Genomic DNA, 20,542 nt, shown 5'->3' with positions numbered 1-20,542 from the left:
AAAGTCTCCTCATATAGGATACCAGGGATAAACCAACCTAGAAAGATCATAAAGTTTTTGACATGCAGCACACCGTATACAGTGTACTGCTTGGTCTGTCCCTGTGAACTCCAATATATTGGGAGTACAATTCATGAGACAAAGAAGAGAGTCCTGGAACACACTAGGGCCATAAAAAATTGTGACATGACATACCCGGTAGCCCGGCACTTTCAGCAGAAACATAAGAGTAACAGGGATCTACTCAGATTTTTTATATTAGACCATGTGCCAGCACACCCTAGGGGGGGGGTGACAGATTAATGATGCTGCGAAGACTAGAGTCTCGCTACATCATCGATCTACAAACTAGGCATCCTGAAGGGTTAAATACCCATGAAGAACTAGCGGTGCATTTGGGAAAATAAAAGGTACATGAACTAATGATCTAGGATTTCAGGATTATGTGTGTATTTGAAAAGACAGAAAATGAAGAGAGAATATAAAGAATGTATTTGTATGTGGGCACATGTTTGTCATAATTGAAAAAATGTATCTATTTTGTATTGACATGGCCCATTCAGGGCGAGATTGAAGAACTGATATTCGAACAGCAAACAAAGGGGCACAAGCCCATCCAGGGCTCTATGGAGTATTGGGCAATGTTGGAATGAGATCCAATATACTGCTCAAGAATGTTAATCAATGATTTGATAAAGTTTCGTTGTTGCAATAACATAATTGAAAACTGTTGATCTGGGGGCACATTTTGAATGCTTAATACCAGGTTAAGATGGCGCTCATAACTTTGCTGAACAGTCCTCTGTCTATGTTGTACATTGTAATGAGATGTTGTAATAAAAATGGCCGCCTTAGACGCGCACTTTTACCATCGAAAAAGGCAAAACGCCGAAAGCATCTGGTCGCTGTGGGTTTTTGAAATAAATTATGAACCCGCTCCTGTGAGTGCTTTCTCTTTTCTTCAAAAATACGAGGCAAGTCAGAGCTTCAATTTACTGCGGGAGGCACCGCCCGCGAAAGCACCCGTTCCTTGAGTCCGCGAAGTAGGTGTAAACTGAGGGAGCTTCGATATATATATATAGATATACATATATATCTATCAGATCCTGATAAGATCAAAGGTCTAACTGATGAAGGAGAAATTTCACAAGTGATTAACCCACTAAAGGTGGATAACGCTCCAGGCCCAGAAGACTATACAGTTGTATTTTGGTAAATTATTCATCAGGAACTTGAAAGGGATTTAATTGGAATTGTTGAGCCAATTTGCCACCACAAGTAAAATACAGGGTACAGCTGCAGAGGGTATTATCATAGTTTTTCCGAAGGAGGGTACAGACATTATGCTCACAAAGAAACTCAAACTGATATGACGAACATCGATTGCAATATTTACATAAAAATGTAGCCGGAAGGTTTGAAAATATCTTGAAACAGAAAATACACCGTTCATAATCTTTTTATTTTTAATAATAGATTTTCAATCGATAGTACAAAGTTTGCGCACGTTCTAGAGAGCGTTAACCTTGTAGATCCTCCCATGACTCAAGTATCTTTAGAGACAGACAGGTCTTCATGAAAGCTTTGTGAACCTTTCTCAGCAACAAGTTTGGCTTTGGTGAGGAGTTCATACAAATATAATGGCTTTATACCATAATCCATTGGCCAGAGTCAGACTTAATGGGTTGTTGTCTGATCAAACTCCTTTGGGACAGGTAACTAAGCAGGGGTGCCCTTTAACACCATCTCTATATTTACTGGCTTCGAATTATGCTGGATAGAATCAAAAGGATTAAAGATATTGCAGGCGTGAAATTCAGAGCTATAGCCTACAAACTTGCAGCATATGCAAAGGATGTAATAGTTTTTAAAGAAGCATGGGTTGGATGTCTCAGATGAAATGTAAACGGTTGAAAATTCTAAGGAAAATACTAACAAGATACAATAGTGAAGCTCAGCTTTAATAATGACAAAAGAAGCAAACTCTAAAGCATCATGATTCTCTAATTGCAAAGATATGTCAGAAGTCAGACCTCGGATTATATTTTGCAAATCTGATCATCAAGCCAAAATACAGCCTAGCTGACAAATGTTCTATTTCAAATGCCTAAGCGTATGATTCTGGGACAACTTGAGTCAATCTCCAATAACGAGTCAGCTTTACTGAAAAAGGCATTGGGCTGTATTATTAAAAGTGCTGCGCAGGCGTTATGGGCAAACGCACTGCAGATGTTTGCGCAAACCATTCTGCAAGACTAATCATCCAGCCCATGCATATCACCTTCGCTATTCTAAATGGGCACTGCCTGTAATATTGAATCAGGCGCAGGGCAAAGAGGCAGCCAGGAGGCACACTAACAGTACAACTTAAAGATTGTGACACATCGCAGAAGGCAAGTCCTTAAAGGGGGAAATGTGGACCTATGGAGCTACCCCCCATTGCAACCACCTGCCCGGAGGAGGATCTCTGTCCCTCCTTTGAATTACAGGCTGGCAGCTCCTGCAAAGTGAAATTTAAACAGCTGCTCTAGCTTTCATTAATGCATTGCCCTCAGGGAAGCAGCAATGTACCATCTGTCCTGGGGCTAGCATATTTTCTGTTATAGGACACACTGTCCCCATTTTCCCCCGGTGCACCTAATCCTGACCAAGACCTTTTAGAAACCTGGCCCCTGAACTTCCTGTCCAGGTAATATGTAGAGACAATTATGGTAGCTCCCAATGTAAATTACTTGATTAGTTTGTCATCAATTAGGCATTTGAGAGATTTTTACAACACATTGAGACTATAGTTTTTACATTTTTGTAAAAAAGGAGGAAGTCATTAATTACCAATAAGAAACAAACTGAAGAAATAATTTGAGTTAATAATGTAGCTGACTTATCTCTCAGAGAGCTTTCCTGATTAGAAAATGTATTAATTGGTTTCGTCATGAGGTAAGGGGTCTGCGAGATTGAGTGACAGTAGAACATCCGCCCCTCTGGTGTCATTATTAACTAACTTGCCAAGGGATTATCTCATTTGTGGCAGATACTGAAAGGCACTCCTCAGTCTAGACGGAAAACTTCATGCAAGAGTTGAAAATGTCACTCATCAGTCAATTTGGGGCAATAAGCCAATCAAGGTTAATTAACTTGAATGATCTACTGTGCTTACAAAACGTCGAAAACAAAGTAATGTAGTATTAAAGGTGTAATTGCTTTTAAGATCTATATCGCATAGGGGATGCAAACTGGTTCAGGAAAAGGGTGAAGGGGTAGGGTACCCATGATAGAGAGCCGTTATTTAAGATAGCTGGCAAATACTCTGGAAAGAATCTGCCAAATTTAAATTAACATCTATATACTCTAACTACCCTGCTTAGACCTCATTGGGTACCAGAAAAGTTTGGCTAAGAGCTTCCACAAATGTTTCTTTAGCTGCAAACATGCTTGTCGGTTTGGGAAGGAATTCATTAATACATACTAGACATTTGTTATATCTGTGAATCTCTTGGTTTTCACAAGGTCTCTCTGGGACTGTGATTTTCTTGTGCTTATGCAAGACAGACTTCTGATGAAACATCCCTAATATACCGGATGTTTTTGATTGATGTTAAACTCATTCTGTCCAACTGGAAATCAGACCAGAAATTATATATTTCTTCGTGTTGGGCTTGGCTGCGCTTTGTTAGCAGAGCGAATAATACAATGCTAATATATGAGAATGTTATTTCAATCAAAAGAGCATTATTGCAAGAATCTATACATTTATCTTAAAAAAGGGGGACTCTCACATGGACAGCATTTGCTAGACATAACCTAGTTTTATGCTGTTCGCTCTGTTCCCTCACTTCTTCATGGTTAATGGCCAAAAGGAAATGAAAGTGGTTTCTGTTAATAAATGTCCACATTTTAATTTAGTCGGAATGTTGCTTTTCAGTCCCTTTTCTTCCTTTTTTTCAAACTAAATTATAGGTTACATATGGTTATTACCACAATACAACAAGCAATAGGCCTCGATTATAAGACTTATTGGCTTTGCCAATGTTTTTTAGAAATACAGTGCAGCATTGCGGATTCTCTGCCACATGGTACAAAAATAAATAAACAAAGATGTGATGATGTGGTTGGCATGTACTTTTGCAGGAACACATGTGTGCCTGCCCACAGTATTATTTTTTTAATTTATTTACACATCCAAGATGAATCGGTAAATAAAACAAGCACTGGTGAAGCAAGTAGGCTTCACCTATGAAAGATCTATTGGCTTTGTCAAAGATTCTTTAGACATGTTGCACAGCAGCTGGCGCTGCTGTGAAATAGGTCAAAATAAAAGTTTGAGAAAGCTAAATACTAGTGCATATGCACGTGCTTTTAGGCTTTGTTAATATTGTCTGTGATGGATGGGAGGTTTGGAGCGGCCGGTGGAACCGTTGTGAGGATTGGGGAGGAGCAACATAATGGACAGGTGAAGAGGTTGGGGCAAAGATACATGTGGGAGGTGCAAGGGAAAAGGGAAGGAGCAGCAACACGAGGTAGTTGTGGGGCGGAAGGTGGAAGAAACAACACAAGAGATACCAGGAGGAGGATGGGGACAGGCAACACGAGGGAGATGTCATGGTGGAGGTTGGGGGCAAGAGCATGAACGATGGCAAGGAGCAAGCAAATTGAAGGACAGTGGGGAAGGAAGGAACAGACTGAAACGCGGGGCTAGTGGAAGGACACTAGCAACAGACAGAAAGCTGCACTTGATCCATGCTCTATGGCAGGAAAACACATTTGAAGCACCTGGTTGAAGCAGAAGGCGCTGGCCAATAAGAAGCGAGGAAATTAGAATGATGCTGAAGCCAACCGATGGTAAGTAATGGGCAGGCTCTAAGCAAAAACTAAAAAAACAGTAGCACTTAAGTGCTCTTTAGAACATAGCATGCAGTTTTTTATTATTTAAAAAAACTGATTAAAGGGTTTGTGGTATTCTATGCCTATGTCATTTAGAAGCTGTGAGGTCATGATAGAACGTGTTGGGGTGGAAGGAACGGATTACTGAAGGAAGAGGATCGTTATATATGCTGTTCTCTGCTGTGGCTGTTAAGCTGTTCTTCTTGAATAAATATTTCTTGGAAGCTGCGTTGTTCGTGGACCAACTTCCTACACATTTCTTGGCGACGATTGGGATCTTAATTTTTCAAGATTTGAAGAACAACGTTCACTTACTATTCATTTTGGACTTTCTTTTCAACTGGAACTGAATCAAACTTTCGTATCTAATTTGCATCGGGTGACGTATTTTTCACTTTATATGCTATTTATTCTACCTCGGCATTGGATCGGGTAACTTTTTTTATTATAACTTCAATTTACCATTACCTTCCTTGTCGTTGGTGAGTGCATCCTTCAAAATCTTCCAAGTACGTCTCAGAGTTCTTTGCATGCGACGTCCATTATTCCCTCACGGCAGCACTGACGCGTTCTTGCTAAGCATTGTGGGAGTTGATCGCAAAGCATTATGGACGTCATCTTTCACCTCAAGTGACGCGCTGACGTCATTTGCGTGCCTCCATTTTGAATATTTACCTTTTCACTCGAATTTTCCTTCGGAATCTAGTTTTACTTGTTATTCCACTGACGGAGGATCTGATAACTCTTTCCAAGGTATTTCTTCATTCTTTTTTTTAAGAAAAGACCTTACCATTTTTGTGCGAAATGTCAAACATTGCAGCTCCTCCTCATTTTCTACAAATTGCTGGCGATCCTAACATTGAGTGGGACTTATTGTTCCCAATGTTTGTGGCTTATGTTGATGTACTTGAGAAGGATGGTTGTTCTGCCAAGCGGAAATTAGCCCTTTTAAGACATTGTTTAGGGGGTGCAGGCATCAAAGAATTTGACAATCTTCCCCCCTATTGATGATGCAGGAAACATTGATGTCTTTGAGAAGGCTACCAGACAGATGACAATTCGCTTTAGCAGAAAAATTAATACGGTTAGGGAGAGGTTCAAGTTTTATTGTCGTGTCCAGAAACAAGATGAATCCATTGAGGATTACGTCTCCGCTCTACGTTCCCTAGCATGTTCTTGTGCTTTTGAAACCATCTCTTATGAACAAGTTCTCAGAGACCAGATTATGATGCGTACAAAGAGCAAGAAAATCCAAGAGAGGCTTTGGTTAGGCACAGAATCTTCTCTCAGTGCCGTAATCAACATTGCCAAGGGAATTGAGCAATCAGAATTATTTGTGTCTGAAATTCGAGGTACTGCATTTAAACCACCGATTCCTGAACCAGATGTCTCTTTAGTTAAGAACCAAATGAATTCTAATCCCAAGAGTGTATTTAAAAAAGACAGTGATAAGAAGTTTGTTGACAATAAAAACTTTTCTGAAAACAAATTAAAAAAATATATATATATATTTCATGTTATCATTGTGGAAGTTCTAACCATTTCAGTAATTACAGAGGGTGTCCTGCTTGGGATAGAGTCTGTGTTAAATGCAAAAGAAAAGGACATTTTGGCAATGTGTGTCGTTCTATTAAAAAAATCAACTATATTTCACAAGAAGAAGAAGAAGTTCTTCATAGTTTTAATTGCATTCTCTCTGTAGATGAAGTTGAACATAAAGAATTTCCCTCTTGTCCTGTTTTAATTGACAACCAGTCTATTGAATTAATGATAGATTCCTGTTCGTGGTATACTATCATTGGTTTGAAGTTGTTCAATAGTTTATGGAGAAACAGGAATTTGTTAATTCCTGATATTCACCCTGGAGGTTACACCGGACAAAAGATAAATCTGGAAGGTTTCTTTTGGGCTACTATCCAAATCAGAGATAGAATCACCAAGGGAAAAGTGTATATAGCTACCAAAGGAGTAGCTATCCTTGGGTGGCCACATCAACGCGATCTAGGTATTAAACTTGATCCAAATTCCAATCCTTCTGTATGTTTTATGGATTTGGATGTAAATTGTTTAGGTGAAACAAATTCAAGTAAAGTCGCGGAGAATTCACTTTTTGTAGATAACCTCAAGCTGAATTTTCCTGATGTCTTTAAAGATACCCTTGGAAAATACTCTGACTTTAAACATAAAATAATTATTAATGACAATGCAGTGTCCGTTAGACATAAAGTAAGGAATGTTCCTTTAGCCTACAGGAGAAAACTTAGAGAAATTTTGGACAACCTTATTTTGAAGAAAATTATTGAACCCATTGAATCTTCCCTGTGGGTATCTCCCATTGTTTTGTCACTTAAGAGTTCAGGAGATCTCCGCTTATGTGTGGATCTTCGCAGTTTAAACCAAGAAATCTGGGTTGATAAACATCCCCTACCTAATATCCATGAATTGATTTCTTCTTTATCTGGTGCTACTGTATTTTCCACAATTGATTTGGCCAGTGCATACCACCAAGTGGAATTGCATAAAGAATCTAAAAAATTAACTGCATTTGTTACCCCGGAAGGCATGTTCCAATATTTGAGGATGCCTTTCGGATTGGCTAGTGCCGCCTCCGTTTTTCAACGGTTGATGAAGGATCTGCTCAAAAATTGTAGTGGTGCGATAGCGTTTCAAGACGATATCCTAATATTTGGTAAAGATTTTGAAGAACATGATTGTAATCTACGTTCTGTTTTAAGCAATGTGCAAAGTAAAGGTCTAACTTTGAAGTTTTCCAAATGTACATTTAGACAGTCTAAAGTTGAGTATTTGGGCCATGAAATCTCAAGTGATGGTATTAAGCCCAAAATTAACCATGTCAAAAGTATTACCTCAGCTTCTGTTCCTACTTCTAAAGAACAGTTGTTATCTTTTCTAGGTATTACCGAATTTTATGGGAAATTTGTACAAAAATATTCCACGATTGTTCATCCTCTACGATCTTTACTAAAGAAACAGGCAAAATTTGTATGGGGTAAAGACCAACAAGTTTCTTTTAACTTTCTCAAAAATAAAATTGTTGAGGCTCCTTTTCTGAAACCATTTTCCGTTGCAAAAGAATGTATTGTGTGTGTCGATACTAGTAATGTTGGTCTAGGTGCAGTTTTGATGCAAAAAGATAAGTTGAGAGAAAATGTTGTTTCTTATGCGTCAAGAACTCTTCGAGGTGCAGAGTTTAATTATTCTACAATAGAAAATGAGTTACTTGCTTGTACTTGGGCGGCCCAACATTTCCACCAATTTCTGTGGGGAACAAAATTTTTATTAAGGACAGATCATAAACCTCTTGTTAGTATGTTATCAGCGGGTGGTGGTAGGACTCTCACTGCTCGTCTAGCGAGGCTTGCTGCCAAGTTGCAAGAATATCGTTGTGTGGTTGTTTATGTTCCAGGACGTCTTAACGTTCATGCAGATTGCATGTCACGTTTTCCCATCAGCGATAGTTCTGAGATAAAGCATTCCGAGGAATGTGATGTTGCTTTTACAATATGTGATGTAAACATTATTTGTGGTAATGATCAGTCCAATTTGATTTCTGAAACCTTATGGACACAAGCCATGCAACAGGATGAAGTCCTGATGAAGGTGAGAGCTTTTCTAAGTAAAGGTTGGCCTGAAGAGAGGAAATTGAGTGGTGATTTGGCCTCTTTCTTTAAAGTTAGGGGTGAATTGATGGAAAATTTTGGCATGGTGTTTAGAGCTGATAACATTGTTCCTCCCAAGGATATTAGAGAATCTATTTGTAATCTTGCACATGAAGGTCATATGGGGATGTCCACAACTAAGCGGAGAATTAGAGAATTTTACTGGTGGCCTAGTATGGATTGCATGATTGACAGGTGGGTTAGGAATTGTACTCCTTGTTCCTTAAGTGATAAAACTGTAAAACCGATTTCTGTTGGCGTTACTCCCATTGAGTTTGTCCTGAGTCCGTGGCGCAAGTTAGGAATCGATATTATTGGTCCTTTTAATTACCAATCTGGAAAGGATAGGTTTGCTATAGTTCTGATCGACTATTTTTCTAAGTGGCCAGAATTGAAAGTTGTTGAAAAGGTCAATTCTAATGTCATTATAGAATTTTTGAATGAAGTTTTCTGTAGAGAAGGTTTGCCTGAAGAAATTATCTCTGATAATGGACCGCAGTTTGTTAGTGATGTTTTTACGTCTTTTCTGTCCAGCTATGGAATTGTGCGCAAGAGAGTTTCCAATTATTTTCCTCAAGCAAACGGTCAAGTGGAGCATTTTAACAGAGTAATTAAGGAGTCTTGTCAGTTAGCTATACGTAGTGGTTTGAAATGGAGGAAAGCTTTACAAGCAACTCTTTTCACTTACCGCATGTCTCCAAACTCTGTAACAGGGTTATCTCCTTTTGAGATGTTGCGCTGCAGGAAACCGAGCTCAAAACTCATGCCTTGGTGGTTGAAAGCTAAAAATAGTGATTATTTGGAATTGGATCTGAAAGGTGTTGGAGATCGTGTTGGCAGATACCAAGCGAAAGTGTCACAGAATTCTATCCAGAAAACCAATTCTCCTAAGTTAAGTGTTGGTGATTTGGTGAGAGTGAAATTTGGTGGACAAATTCGCAAAGGAGCTTCTAGATGGTCTAGTCCTGTAATTGTTAAGTTAGTTTTCAGTAAGGCTGTTAGAGTTGAGGGTGGTAAGATTTGGAATTTGACACATTTCTTTATGTAAACCCAACGATTTTAAGCCTATGCAACAACATTATAATCTGGAGTTTTCTGAGAACCCACATGTTGTAAATAATGATCCTTATTTTTCTGGTACTCATGAAGACTTTGATAATCTTTCTCCTCTGTGCGAGGATAACATTCATGAAAATACAACCAATGATAGTATTTCTGATTCTACTGTTCATGAAAATGTTTCCAATGATAATATTTCTGATTATCCTGTTCATGATAATGTTTCTACTAATGTTTCTACTAATTGTTTTCAAGATTCTGGTGCTTCACGTAGGAGTTCACGAGTGAAACATACTCCTGTGAAGTTGAAGGATTTTGTTCGTTTTTAGTGGGGGGGGGGTTTCCTGTGGTGGGGACTGTTATTTTCTCTCCGTTGTTGTTTTTTTTTTTTTCCATAAAGGGGGGAGGTGTGTGGTATTCTTTGCCTATGTCATTTAGAAGCTGTGAGGTCATGATAGAACGTGTTGGGGTGGAAGGAACGGATTACTGAAGGAAGAGGATCGTTATATATGCTGTTCTCTGCTGTGGCTGTTAAGCTGTTCTTCTTCTTGAATAAATACTTCTTGGAAACTGCTTTGTTCGTGGACCACAGGGTTGTGGGAGCAGATTATGGAGGGGTGAAGCAAGAAGCAACATGGTGGGCAGGGGGAGAGCATTATGTATAGTAAGGCAAGGAATAAACCAATAACAAAAAAATCCTTTTTACTTTAAGTAAAGAAATGTTAAGGTTGTCAAAATAAAATGGTTGGGGGTGTTACATAAAACAAAATCACTATTCTATATAAACTGTCGACACTCCGTGAATCTGTTGAAATGAAGATCTGCTGGTGCAGTATAAACTGTGCCTTTATAGAACATGAAATAACATTTGGGGAATTTACAAAAAAAGGACACAGTTATGGGTTTCTCTTTTTTTTACATTTTCATAATTTGACAATAGTTTTTTTTTTTGGGAATGGTCTCAGCTAGAAGTAGCCAGTGTCAGAAGATCCACCAAACAATGACAGATGCAATTCCACCGCCCATCTGTCAAATCTCCATTACAGAGGAGGCTGGGCCAGCAGAGACATCCATCTCCTCCATTGGGTTATCCAGGACAGAGGCCATTCTCCCAGAAATGGTAGCCAAGCAACCAGCGAGTCTAGGGCACCTGACCCAACACTATCTGAAAGGAACGGTGTTCTTTCAGTGAGTTGTACCTCAAGTTACAAACTAGTCCAGTCAGCTTCATTTGCTGCCAGGGATCGATCACAAGATTTAAAATTACATTTAAATTTCAAACGAAAGTCAGACTGAACTAGTCTGATGATACTTTCTATAATATCTGCATACTAATACATTACCAAATTAATTGAATGTGCTGTATTATAAATAAAACTAAGTGTTTTCAAACAGGTTTACACACTGGACTGCATTAACTGTATCAATCAAGTATAAGCAATATACTGCAACGTGATCATAGTTTGTTTTAATACAATGTTTCATACCAGAGTTTTTGCAATTTCTAAGCCCGTTATAAAAAGTATTTTACTATCACCCAATTTAATTGCACGCCAGTTATCAACCCAGTAGGATGAAATGCGGAGTTTGCTATGCCACAATTAAAACTTGTGATCTGCAGATCATGCCAGATAACAATGGTCTCAACTGGTTGAGACTCCTTGACAGCTATAGAAAGCTATACATAGTATAAAAATGTTGAAGCCTTCACAGTTTTGTTAAGGCCTGCAAATTATTTTCCTCAAATATAAATCAATGTTGTAAATGTTTTACAAAAGAAGTGCCATATTTTACTGACACGTATTCTCTCTTTAATATCATATTTTTTTGTGGATGAAGAGAAATTATTATTAGATGGATTGGGACATAATGAAAATTCTAAGAGTTGAGCTTTTTTCAGTTTGCAACTTGATGTGATGCGAGTATAAAAATTACCATTGCCTCATCTTATGGGAAGACATCCAATGAATGGTAATGGACTTTCACCAACTGATGTGTATAGTGTATGCAGCATGCTGAGGAGTCCTTAGCATGTTAAGTAGACTAGACCTGTGGGTAGTGGAATGCACCCCCGCTTTAGAGTTGAATTACATTGGCGGCAGGTGGACTTCATAAAGTGGTGAAGAATAAAGTAGAAATTCTAGATGAAAGTGTGAGCGAGAAAAGCGATCAAGCCTGAATTGAAGGAGGAGGATTTAGGGGGCTTCCCCCCCCCCCGCAAAATATAATCAATTTCAAACGGACAGTACACGGCCATCTGCAGAGTGCTAGTGAAGCACATATATAATCGTGTGTATTTCCTTACCAAGCACAGAAGCAGCTAGTGCACAGTCAGGAACAGATAACAAGTGCCTGTGTTGGTTTGGGAGAGGTGAACATGCATTCAGGGTGTATACAGAGTTTTCGGGCTGCTATCAGATGTCAGCGGACTGGACAGTGCTGGGTTGAACTTGAGAATTGATCCAGCAGTATTTAAAAAAATCTTTTTACACAACATGTTATTTACAGAAGGCACAAAAAACGGAGGGTACAAGTTGCACGCGTTAGACACAGTGATACATGAAACAGAGACATGTAGTAGAAGCACTGTAAAAGCATGCTTTAAAACATGAGATGAAGAAAACACATTTATAAAAGGTAGCAAAAACATATAAACAAGTTGCACTAATGAATTTTCAGTGCATATGTTGCTTATAGATGTATATTAATGAGAATATGATGCTACATGGAGTGGCCTAGTGATTTTTATGCTTTTTGCTGAGATTGCACCCATTAGAAAAGTTGGTGCAAAATTGTGTAGAGATGAAGTACAGGCTTGAGATTTGTACAGTGATACTAGAGACCTTATACTCTATGAAAACTAGTAAACTGAAATTTGAAAAACGTGCATTTATATAAAGGTTGTTCATTTTGTGGTAGTAGGGCATTTCCAAAGTTAGCCATTTCTTTGGAATAATATTTTGTGAAAGTACATTGTTCACTTGAAGTGATTTACTTTCATCATATTTGAAGTAAAGTCTAAGCTCATTTCGTTTAAACGTGCAATGCTAACTTAAAGGCCTTTATGAAATGCTTTTCTCTAATGTTTACCTTTTCTTTGATTTAACACAATGGATCGTTCTTTGTAAGTAAAATGTTGCTTGTTTTGTACTTTTGTATTTCTTTTCTACCAATGTTAGGTCTGCATGGACTCACAAGCTTTCATTTTTTATGACTAGCATGGGAAACCAGCTTGGTGTTTCAATCATTTCAGGTGACCTGATGTGAGCAGGGACGTGTGATAGTCTTTCAATGGTGGTGGGATGCTACGTCACTAGATTTTCCACAACTCTATAAAAGAAGAAATCCCAAAGGAGGGATACCGAAGGCCATTGATTTTTCCTACTTGGGTTCCGGATGCTAAGCTGATTGATCTTTTACTTTGAACTGCTTGTCTATGCTACAATTGGTAGCTGATGGACTGAGACTTTGTTTGCCTAACCATTTCCTTTTTCAAGTTTCCCATTCTATCTTTAGCTCTATGCCATCGGACTCGTCTCTAATGGGCTTTAAGTTTGAAACATTCCCCCTTTTTTCATAGGACCTGAGCTGCTAAAAACTTTGAACTATCCTTCTACCTTAACGGGTAAGGGGACTCTAACTTTGCAACAGAATTTTAATAACCCTCCACTAAAGATTGCGTAAATGTTTGGTGCTTTAATACAAGCTGCAATATTCTTGACCGAAGTCCTCAAGAAAGTGCTTATTCAAATGAATTTTGATTCTTTAATACAATAACTAAATTAATTTAAATTTGGTCTGAGTATTATTGAGTCCTGTTGTTTCTTCCATTTTGACTGAGACTAATGTTTTAAATGTGTTGTAGGGAGAATCAGAGAGCCCTATAAGATCAACAGGTTTTACATCTCCTGTTTTGTGTAGCAATTGCTAAGCTTTTGGTTTGCATAATTCTCACTCAACTTAACTTCTTCAGGATGTTGGGTCTTCCAGTTGCTATTCTTTATATTGTCATCATGGTCTTGAGAGTGGTTTATCTAAACCGGATTTCTAACTTGTGAGTTGGCTGCTAATGCATAGTTTGGTCACCATAATTTCCACCCCTCCTATCAGCAAAGAAAGATTCATCAAAGGATCATTGCCTGTGTGGTGATGGAAGCACTTCAGACAGCCTAACCGTAGAGGGCCCAGTACAGTTAGAGTAGTAAGGATAGCATTCAATTGAAATTTACACACTGCTTCGCGCTGCAACACAATTCAAAGACAGTCTGGCTTATTTGGATTTAGAAACTAAAGTAACTGATACCAGTGAGTGGGAAACAAATGAACCATGTTGATGTTTCCCATCAGGGCAGTAAAGTTAAAAAACATGTTTTTTCCAATTTTGCTTTATTTTGAATGCTTAAAATGTTTATCTCCTGTTATCTGTGCTTCAACCGACCCTTCACTGAGAATCAGGCAGGTATCATCTGGTCTTAGCCTCCATTGTTACCTTGTGATCATTTGCACTGGGACACCAACACCTCTCAGTCTGCAGGCAAGGGGCCTAGCAAAATTAACACAATTCCATCCCTGGTACAGAGAGACTTCCATCACTTGGCCTGCAGACAGGGACCATGCTGTTTTACCATTATCATCCTTCAATTTTGGCCTAGATACATCTCCCTTCTGTGTGCCTCTTCTTCTTTCACAGCCTAAGTGCCCTCTAAAAGTTAGCACAAGATTAAGAAATGTGTCGAATACATTTCAAACAGATAACAGCCCAGATGGATTTTGGCATACCTGGACCATACCAGATAGGAGGAGGAGGGCATCCTTAGTCACTCAACATGCAATCCAGGTGGCAGGGGTAGATTATAAAGGCCAAAGGTGGGCACTGTTTAAAATACACTAAAGGCTCCATCCACTCAACCTGTATCATACAGTTAGATTAATTGTTTTCCTTTGAAGTAATTTCCTTGTGAAGTGCATTCAAATCTGATTATACACCTAGAGGGCTCCATCATTTTATTCTGTAGGCTAAATCCATCACACATTTCTTCCAAGCTTGCCTGCACAAATCTCAAACAGGGTGAGGGATAATTGGGTCACATTCCAGTTCATAATCTTTCACCCACTACGCCACTCTAGACAGGGACATGCCATATGCAAATCAGGAATAGACAACACATGCAAAGCTCGAGGCTGTGATACTTACCCATACCATGGTGGTGGTACAGCATCGATGTAACACCATCGAAACGAAAGCCATCAAAGCCATATTCTTCAATCCACCACCTCAAATTTGAAAGAAGAAATCTCAAAACTTCCCAGCTGGAACAGAAAGTCAGAACAAGAGTATTGCATGTGTAATTTTTTTTAAATATAATACAGCTTGTTACATGATGAAGTATATTATACCATTTTATAATTTATATAAAGTAAATACATTGTGTTTAGGAAAACGTAGTCAGTTAAATTGATCTATTAGATGCTAAAGTTTCAATGGAATTCCTGCACGGAGTGTAACATACTGTAGTTATGCTCCTTCACCATGTCCTTAGTTTCAGGTTGGGAGTGATGTTGATACCTCACTGCTCGAGGTGAGCGTGACTGCAGATACCAGTAGCCGTGTTTGTTCAAGGATAGACATACATAAGGCTTCCACATGAAGCTCACAACTGTAGTTCATTTATTGGTTTGAGTGTACCAGCCTCCAACAAGACAAATGGAGAAATAAGGAGAGTTGTTCATTTTGAGTGTTGCCAACTTTCAAACAAATGTTTAAGCCAGCGGAGGGATCTTATTAGTGACAAGCAACAAAAGAAGTCATGTTTTCTTTTTAAAAACAAGTTCTTTTAAAAAAAGTATTTAAAACATTGTGTGTATACAATGCATTACAGATAAAATTAAGCAAGTTTCATAGTATATATATGCACATCAATTCCGATGAACACACTGAAAACAAAAACTATGGCCTTCAGGAAAATTGGAAAGGCACTAAAATCCTTCAAATAAACACAAAGTTGGGAGGAGTAAACTCTTTTACATATCTTGCTCTTCATATTTCAAACAATCTTCAGTGGGACCTGCACATTAAAAAGGTGATATCAAAACCCAAACTTTTCTGAAGTACAATCCTTAGAAGGGTTTGCGCTCATAGGCACAGGTAGTCTGATCATCAGCATGTAGTCCAAGTATAGGCTTTAAGTCAAATCGCCTATGGATCAGAACTTTGGGACCTTAACAAATGTTTTTAAAACATGGATGTCTTGAAAGGATATGTTTAGAAAAGGCTACTAGTTCTACCAGCAGGAATTTCTACTGCTGCATTAGAAGTGGGCCGTAGCTTCATCTCCATCTTAAGCAGATGCAAACTGGCCCAAAGTATGGCCTACAATGTACAAGATCTTCTGGAACAAACCTTATGGGTAAATCCTGGAAATAACACCTTAACCTTGGTCAAAAATATGCCTTTGTCTATGCTGGGAGAAAGACAAACAGACAATTGGTCTGGTGCTGGAGACTCAAGTAGGGAGGCTCACTCACTGTAGAAGTAAAACAAAAAAAAGTTAGTCATAAGCAAAAAATCCAGGCCGATTTGCTAGAACTCACTGTGCAACAAGTCAGATTTACTAAACGTTAATACAGTTAAAACAGTCTGAACTGCTGTTTACAGCTGTAAGTGTTGTTTTACTATGTACTGAAGAAGTTAAGTTGATACATTTTAACCAACTTCTAAAACGGCTTTGTAACTCCATGCCAAATTGCTATTTGGAATGGTATGTTGTAAGCATTACTTCCAAATAGCGATTTTGTAGATTTTTCTTTTGCGACCGAAATCCAGTCATGAAACTTTGAAACATTACTGACTCCTGAGTTGGGTTGGTAATGCATTCACATAAGAGAAAGACTGCTTTGGACCCCTTCCACTGTTTAAAAGTTTTAGAAAAAGTTTATTGCGGAGTAGGCAGATATCCAGGAGACTACTTCTATTTTTAAAATTTAACGAGCATGGTGTATACACTCTGCTCAGCAGAATGGATAACACATAACAAAAGGTTACAACTGAAAAATTGCCTTCTGTACTGTTTGGACACCTTTTTGCATTGATTTACCTCGTTGATATTACCTAATTTTTCAAAATCTTTGATTGAACATAACCTTAGTATGGACCAGACTATAACCACTCTAGTTAACCTACAAACCCAAAGTGTAAGCTCAAGAAAGAACATATTGAATAACCATGGTTGGGACTTGATTCATCTGGTCCATCTAATGAGCCTAGGAAAATAGCACCCATCCCTGGGGGGGGTCTTCACCCAAAACCAACTAAGAAACCTGAAGGCCTCAGGTTTGCAATCATGTTATTGATATTTTATCAAGGACTTCCTACATTTGACAGCAGACATTACTTGCGTCTTGAAAAAAGAAAGCATGAATGGAGAGTTTCTTTGGGAAGCTTGAGCCAAACCAGATTTTAAATCACTCAAGAGGCTGTTTACCTAAGCTTCTAATTATTACTATGAGCATATTGGTAAGCAGAGACCAAGGTCTCTTATAATGTGGGAAGAACTGTCCTGCTACAACTTCAGAAGGACAAAAGAAATTAACATCCAGCTTAACATTTGGCACATACAAATCATTTTTTTAATTCTGAAAAGAACTATTGGCCATTAAGATAGCTTGTCCAGAATTGATGTATTGGTTGGTTGGTGTAGGAGAACCGTATGAAATTATAACCGATCTCTGAAACTGATAAGGTTTATAAAACGTGCAGTGCCTAAAAGTTGATCAAAACAGATGGGCTTTCAATACGATTTTACACTAACTTACTTTCCTGGGTCAAAGAATCTTCTAACTGATGTCATGTGTGGTCTTTATCCTGAATGTTCCAACAAATTATACATTCACACTGAGTGGTAGGAGCTATTCAATCTATATTGGAAAGGTTAAGGAAACTCAAGAATGACTGCACCCTCACTAATTAGAAGATTTGCACACTGAAACTGTTTTTGCACAAACACAGAACATGCATTATGTGAAGATTACCTAATAGTACCCACAAATAATATTAATGTGGGTGTGCCATGTTTCTTCTATCCAAGGACAGTGATGAGCAAAGCTCCATTAGACACCCTTGGGTTCTTGTTTGGACCTACAATCTGTTCAGATGTTGAGGAATAGGTTGTTTCTTGTCATATTTGTGCTCAAAACAAGATACTTCATTCAAGGCCCTCCGAGTGTTTGAAACCTCTTCCAGTAGCACGAGAACCATTAACTACTATATCTACTGATCTTCTGGTATATTGCTCACCTATGAAGGACACCAGGACATCATGGTCACAGTCAATACAATTTGAAAAATTGCCTATTTCACACCTCTTTCCCAAGGTGCCAACGACTCTTGAAATGGCTATGTGTTTAGTAACAGATTTCTCTTCTCCATAGTTTGACACATACCATTATGTTGGATACATATTTGGTCCATTTATGGAAGGCATTTTGCAAGGCAGTGGGAACAGACCAGGTTTTTAACTTCAGGTTTTCACCAACAGAGAGACGGCATATACAAACTAGTGTTTATTATTCTACCTTTACAACTATTATAAGGCAACCCAAGATAACAAGTACTCATTTTTAGCAATAGCCGATTTCTCTTACAATAATGCAACCTAGTATTAACAAAGTTCGGTAACTTTTTTGACTGTAAGGTTATCATCCTGGAATCGTTCCTTCATCACAAGGAATTTATCATTTAATTCTAGTTGCTAGAGGTTTCCTAAAACATTGGCAAAAAATAAGAAACCTGTTCAACAACAGTTTATGTCATTTGAAGGTCAAGGAGAAAGAAATGGTTGACAAGGCCAGGTAATTATCCTGGATCGAACATCTGGCTGTCTTGTTTTCTTTCTGTCCGTACCTTACCAGTAAAGTTTCAACCACACATTTGTGGTTCTTACTTCACCACTCATAATCAGTTCTGTGGATTTCTGAACACAATTGAATAAAACTTGGGAAGATTAATCCAGTTTTTTATTCTTGAGCCATATTGTCTACCATCTAAACGTCCTGAATCTTCGAAGAAGATCAACGTTAATATGAGGTTGAGGAGATTTAAGATTACTAGAAAAATCCATGGACAACTTACATTTTTGACGGACTGGCAATGCCTTATACATCTCGTTATCATTCTTGGGATAATGGGTATTCTGTCAATGCACAATCTTTAGTTTGTCAAAACTACCAACACCATCAAGAAAAAGAGAGGGCATACAATTATGTTAGCAGGTTCAAAGATCTCACGCCGAGCCAGCTCTTTTTTCCAGGCATCCACTCAGCCTTTGATACGATTTCTCCAGGTAGATTGGTTGGAAGTCTTCAGGAAATAGGGTTAGAGGGTTCCGCAGTCAATCTGCTCTCATCGTTCCTCTCAAACCGCTCACAAAGAGTCAAAATGGGCCAATTTCTTTCTGCCCCCAGTCAACTGTTCTGTGGAGTCCCTCGGGGATCCTCATTGAGTCCTACTCTTTTTAATATTTATGTAGCCCCGCTCGCCAGCGTGGTAAGGTCCTTTTGCCTACAAGTGCTATCCTATGCTGATGACACTCAGATCATGATTTCCATCACTGAGAGTGTCTCAGCTTCAGTAGTAAATTTTAAAAATTGCATGCGGGCGGTGGCTTCATAGATGGTTGAGAACTACCTAAGACTCAATGGGGATAAAATGAAGGTCCAAATTTTTGGAGACAAGAAGGACATCTGGTCGGAGGCTTGGTGGCCTGACACGCTTGGATCCTGCCCTTGCCCTTGTCTCCGTGCCAAAAATGGAGGCATCATTATTGAGGACTCCTACCTTTCGCTGGGCTCACAAATAAATAGAACTGTCTCTACCTGTTTTGGGATGATACGGACTCTCAGGAAGATCTTCCGCTTTCTCTCCCTACCCTCACAGAAACAGGCAGTGGTGGCCCTCGTGGTGTCTAGATTAGACTACTGAAATGCCCTTTATGTAGGGATAAACAAGGGGCTCCTACACCAACTTCAACTGGTCCAAAATGCCGCTGCTATACTAGTGATGGGCCTCCCCAAATTCCACTTTAGTTTCAGCCACCATTAGAAGCCTGCATTGGCTCCCTTTGGGGAGGAGAATTGTGTTCAAAGCCTTATGCCTGGTTCACAAGGTACTCCACAATATGGGGTCAGAAGGCATCAATAAAATGTTTTCAAAGGTACCTCCCCTGCAAGGATTTGAGATCTGCAAGCAAGAACCGGGTAACAGTGCCTAGGATTAGGAAAGCCAGGTGGGGGGGGAGGGCCTTTTCGCTTATAGGAGCTAATTTGTGGAACTCCCTTCTTCCCCAATTTCCTTGCTGGAAACTCACTCCCCATTTTGTAAGGCCTTGAATACCTGGCTCTTCACCTGTCCTAACCTCTAAGCCCTGAAAACTATGGACATCTGACTCTGATCTCTTTCCGTAGTGCCATGGTGCCCCTGGGCTAAGTTTGCGCTTTACAAAATGTATATTTGTTAATTCATTCAATCTGTTTGGGGTTTCTTTTTCCAAAGCTGCCGGGGAAAAGTTATTTGCTCCTACGCAGCCGCCTCAGTGTGACCGGCCCTAGTGCGTGCGGCGGTCAGCTGACCGCTAGGGGACCCGCGCATAATATCGGAATGCACAGCACACGTCACAACCTCCCGGCAGCTGGTGCGTCAACTTTGCTCAGTCAGTTTCAGAGCGAAGCGCGAGCGGCTGCAACGGGGTACAGGGGAAGAACTGTACGCGTGATTTGGGCACTTGTTTAATTAACACAGAGCCCCCGCCTGGAGATTCACACCCCCAAGGTGGGTAATATCAACATCGCACAGAGGTGTTTAGTGGAACAGGTTCCCAGGTAGCAGTTCCATCTCAATTAAATAAGAGGGGTGTCGTAGGACTTTTAAG

General features: G+C 39.2%; 1 protein-coding gene across 1 annotated transcript in view; it reads right to left on the bottom strand.

The window, feature by feature from the left end:
- The window catches only part of GBE1 (1,4-alpha-glucan branching enzyme 1), a 686,238-nt gene that overhangs the window by 258,312 nt on the left and 407,384 nt on the right, over positions 1-20,542 (bottom strand). Inside the window, exon 8 of the mRNA XM_078658343.1 lies at positions 14,815-14,930. Coding sequence (XP_078514469.1) covers positions 14,815-14,930 — 116 coding nt within the window. The remainder of the gene's footprint in view (positions 1-14,814; positions 14,931-20,542) is intronic.

The sequence above is a fragment of the Lissotriton helveticus genome, chromosome 8 (genome assembly GCF_964261635.1).
Source record: "Lissotriton helveticus chromosome 8, aLisHel1.1, whole genome shotgun sequence".
Lineage (NCBI taxonomy): Eukaryota > Metazoa > Chordata > Amphibia > Caudata > Salamandridae > Lissotriton > Lissotriton helveticus.
The sequence above is the reverse complement of the archived record's forward strand: the minus strand, read 5'-3'. Positions and strand labels throughout refer to the sequence as shown.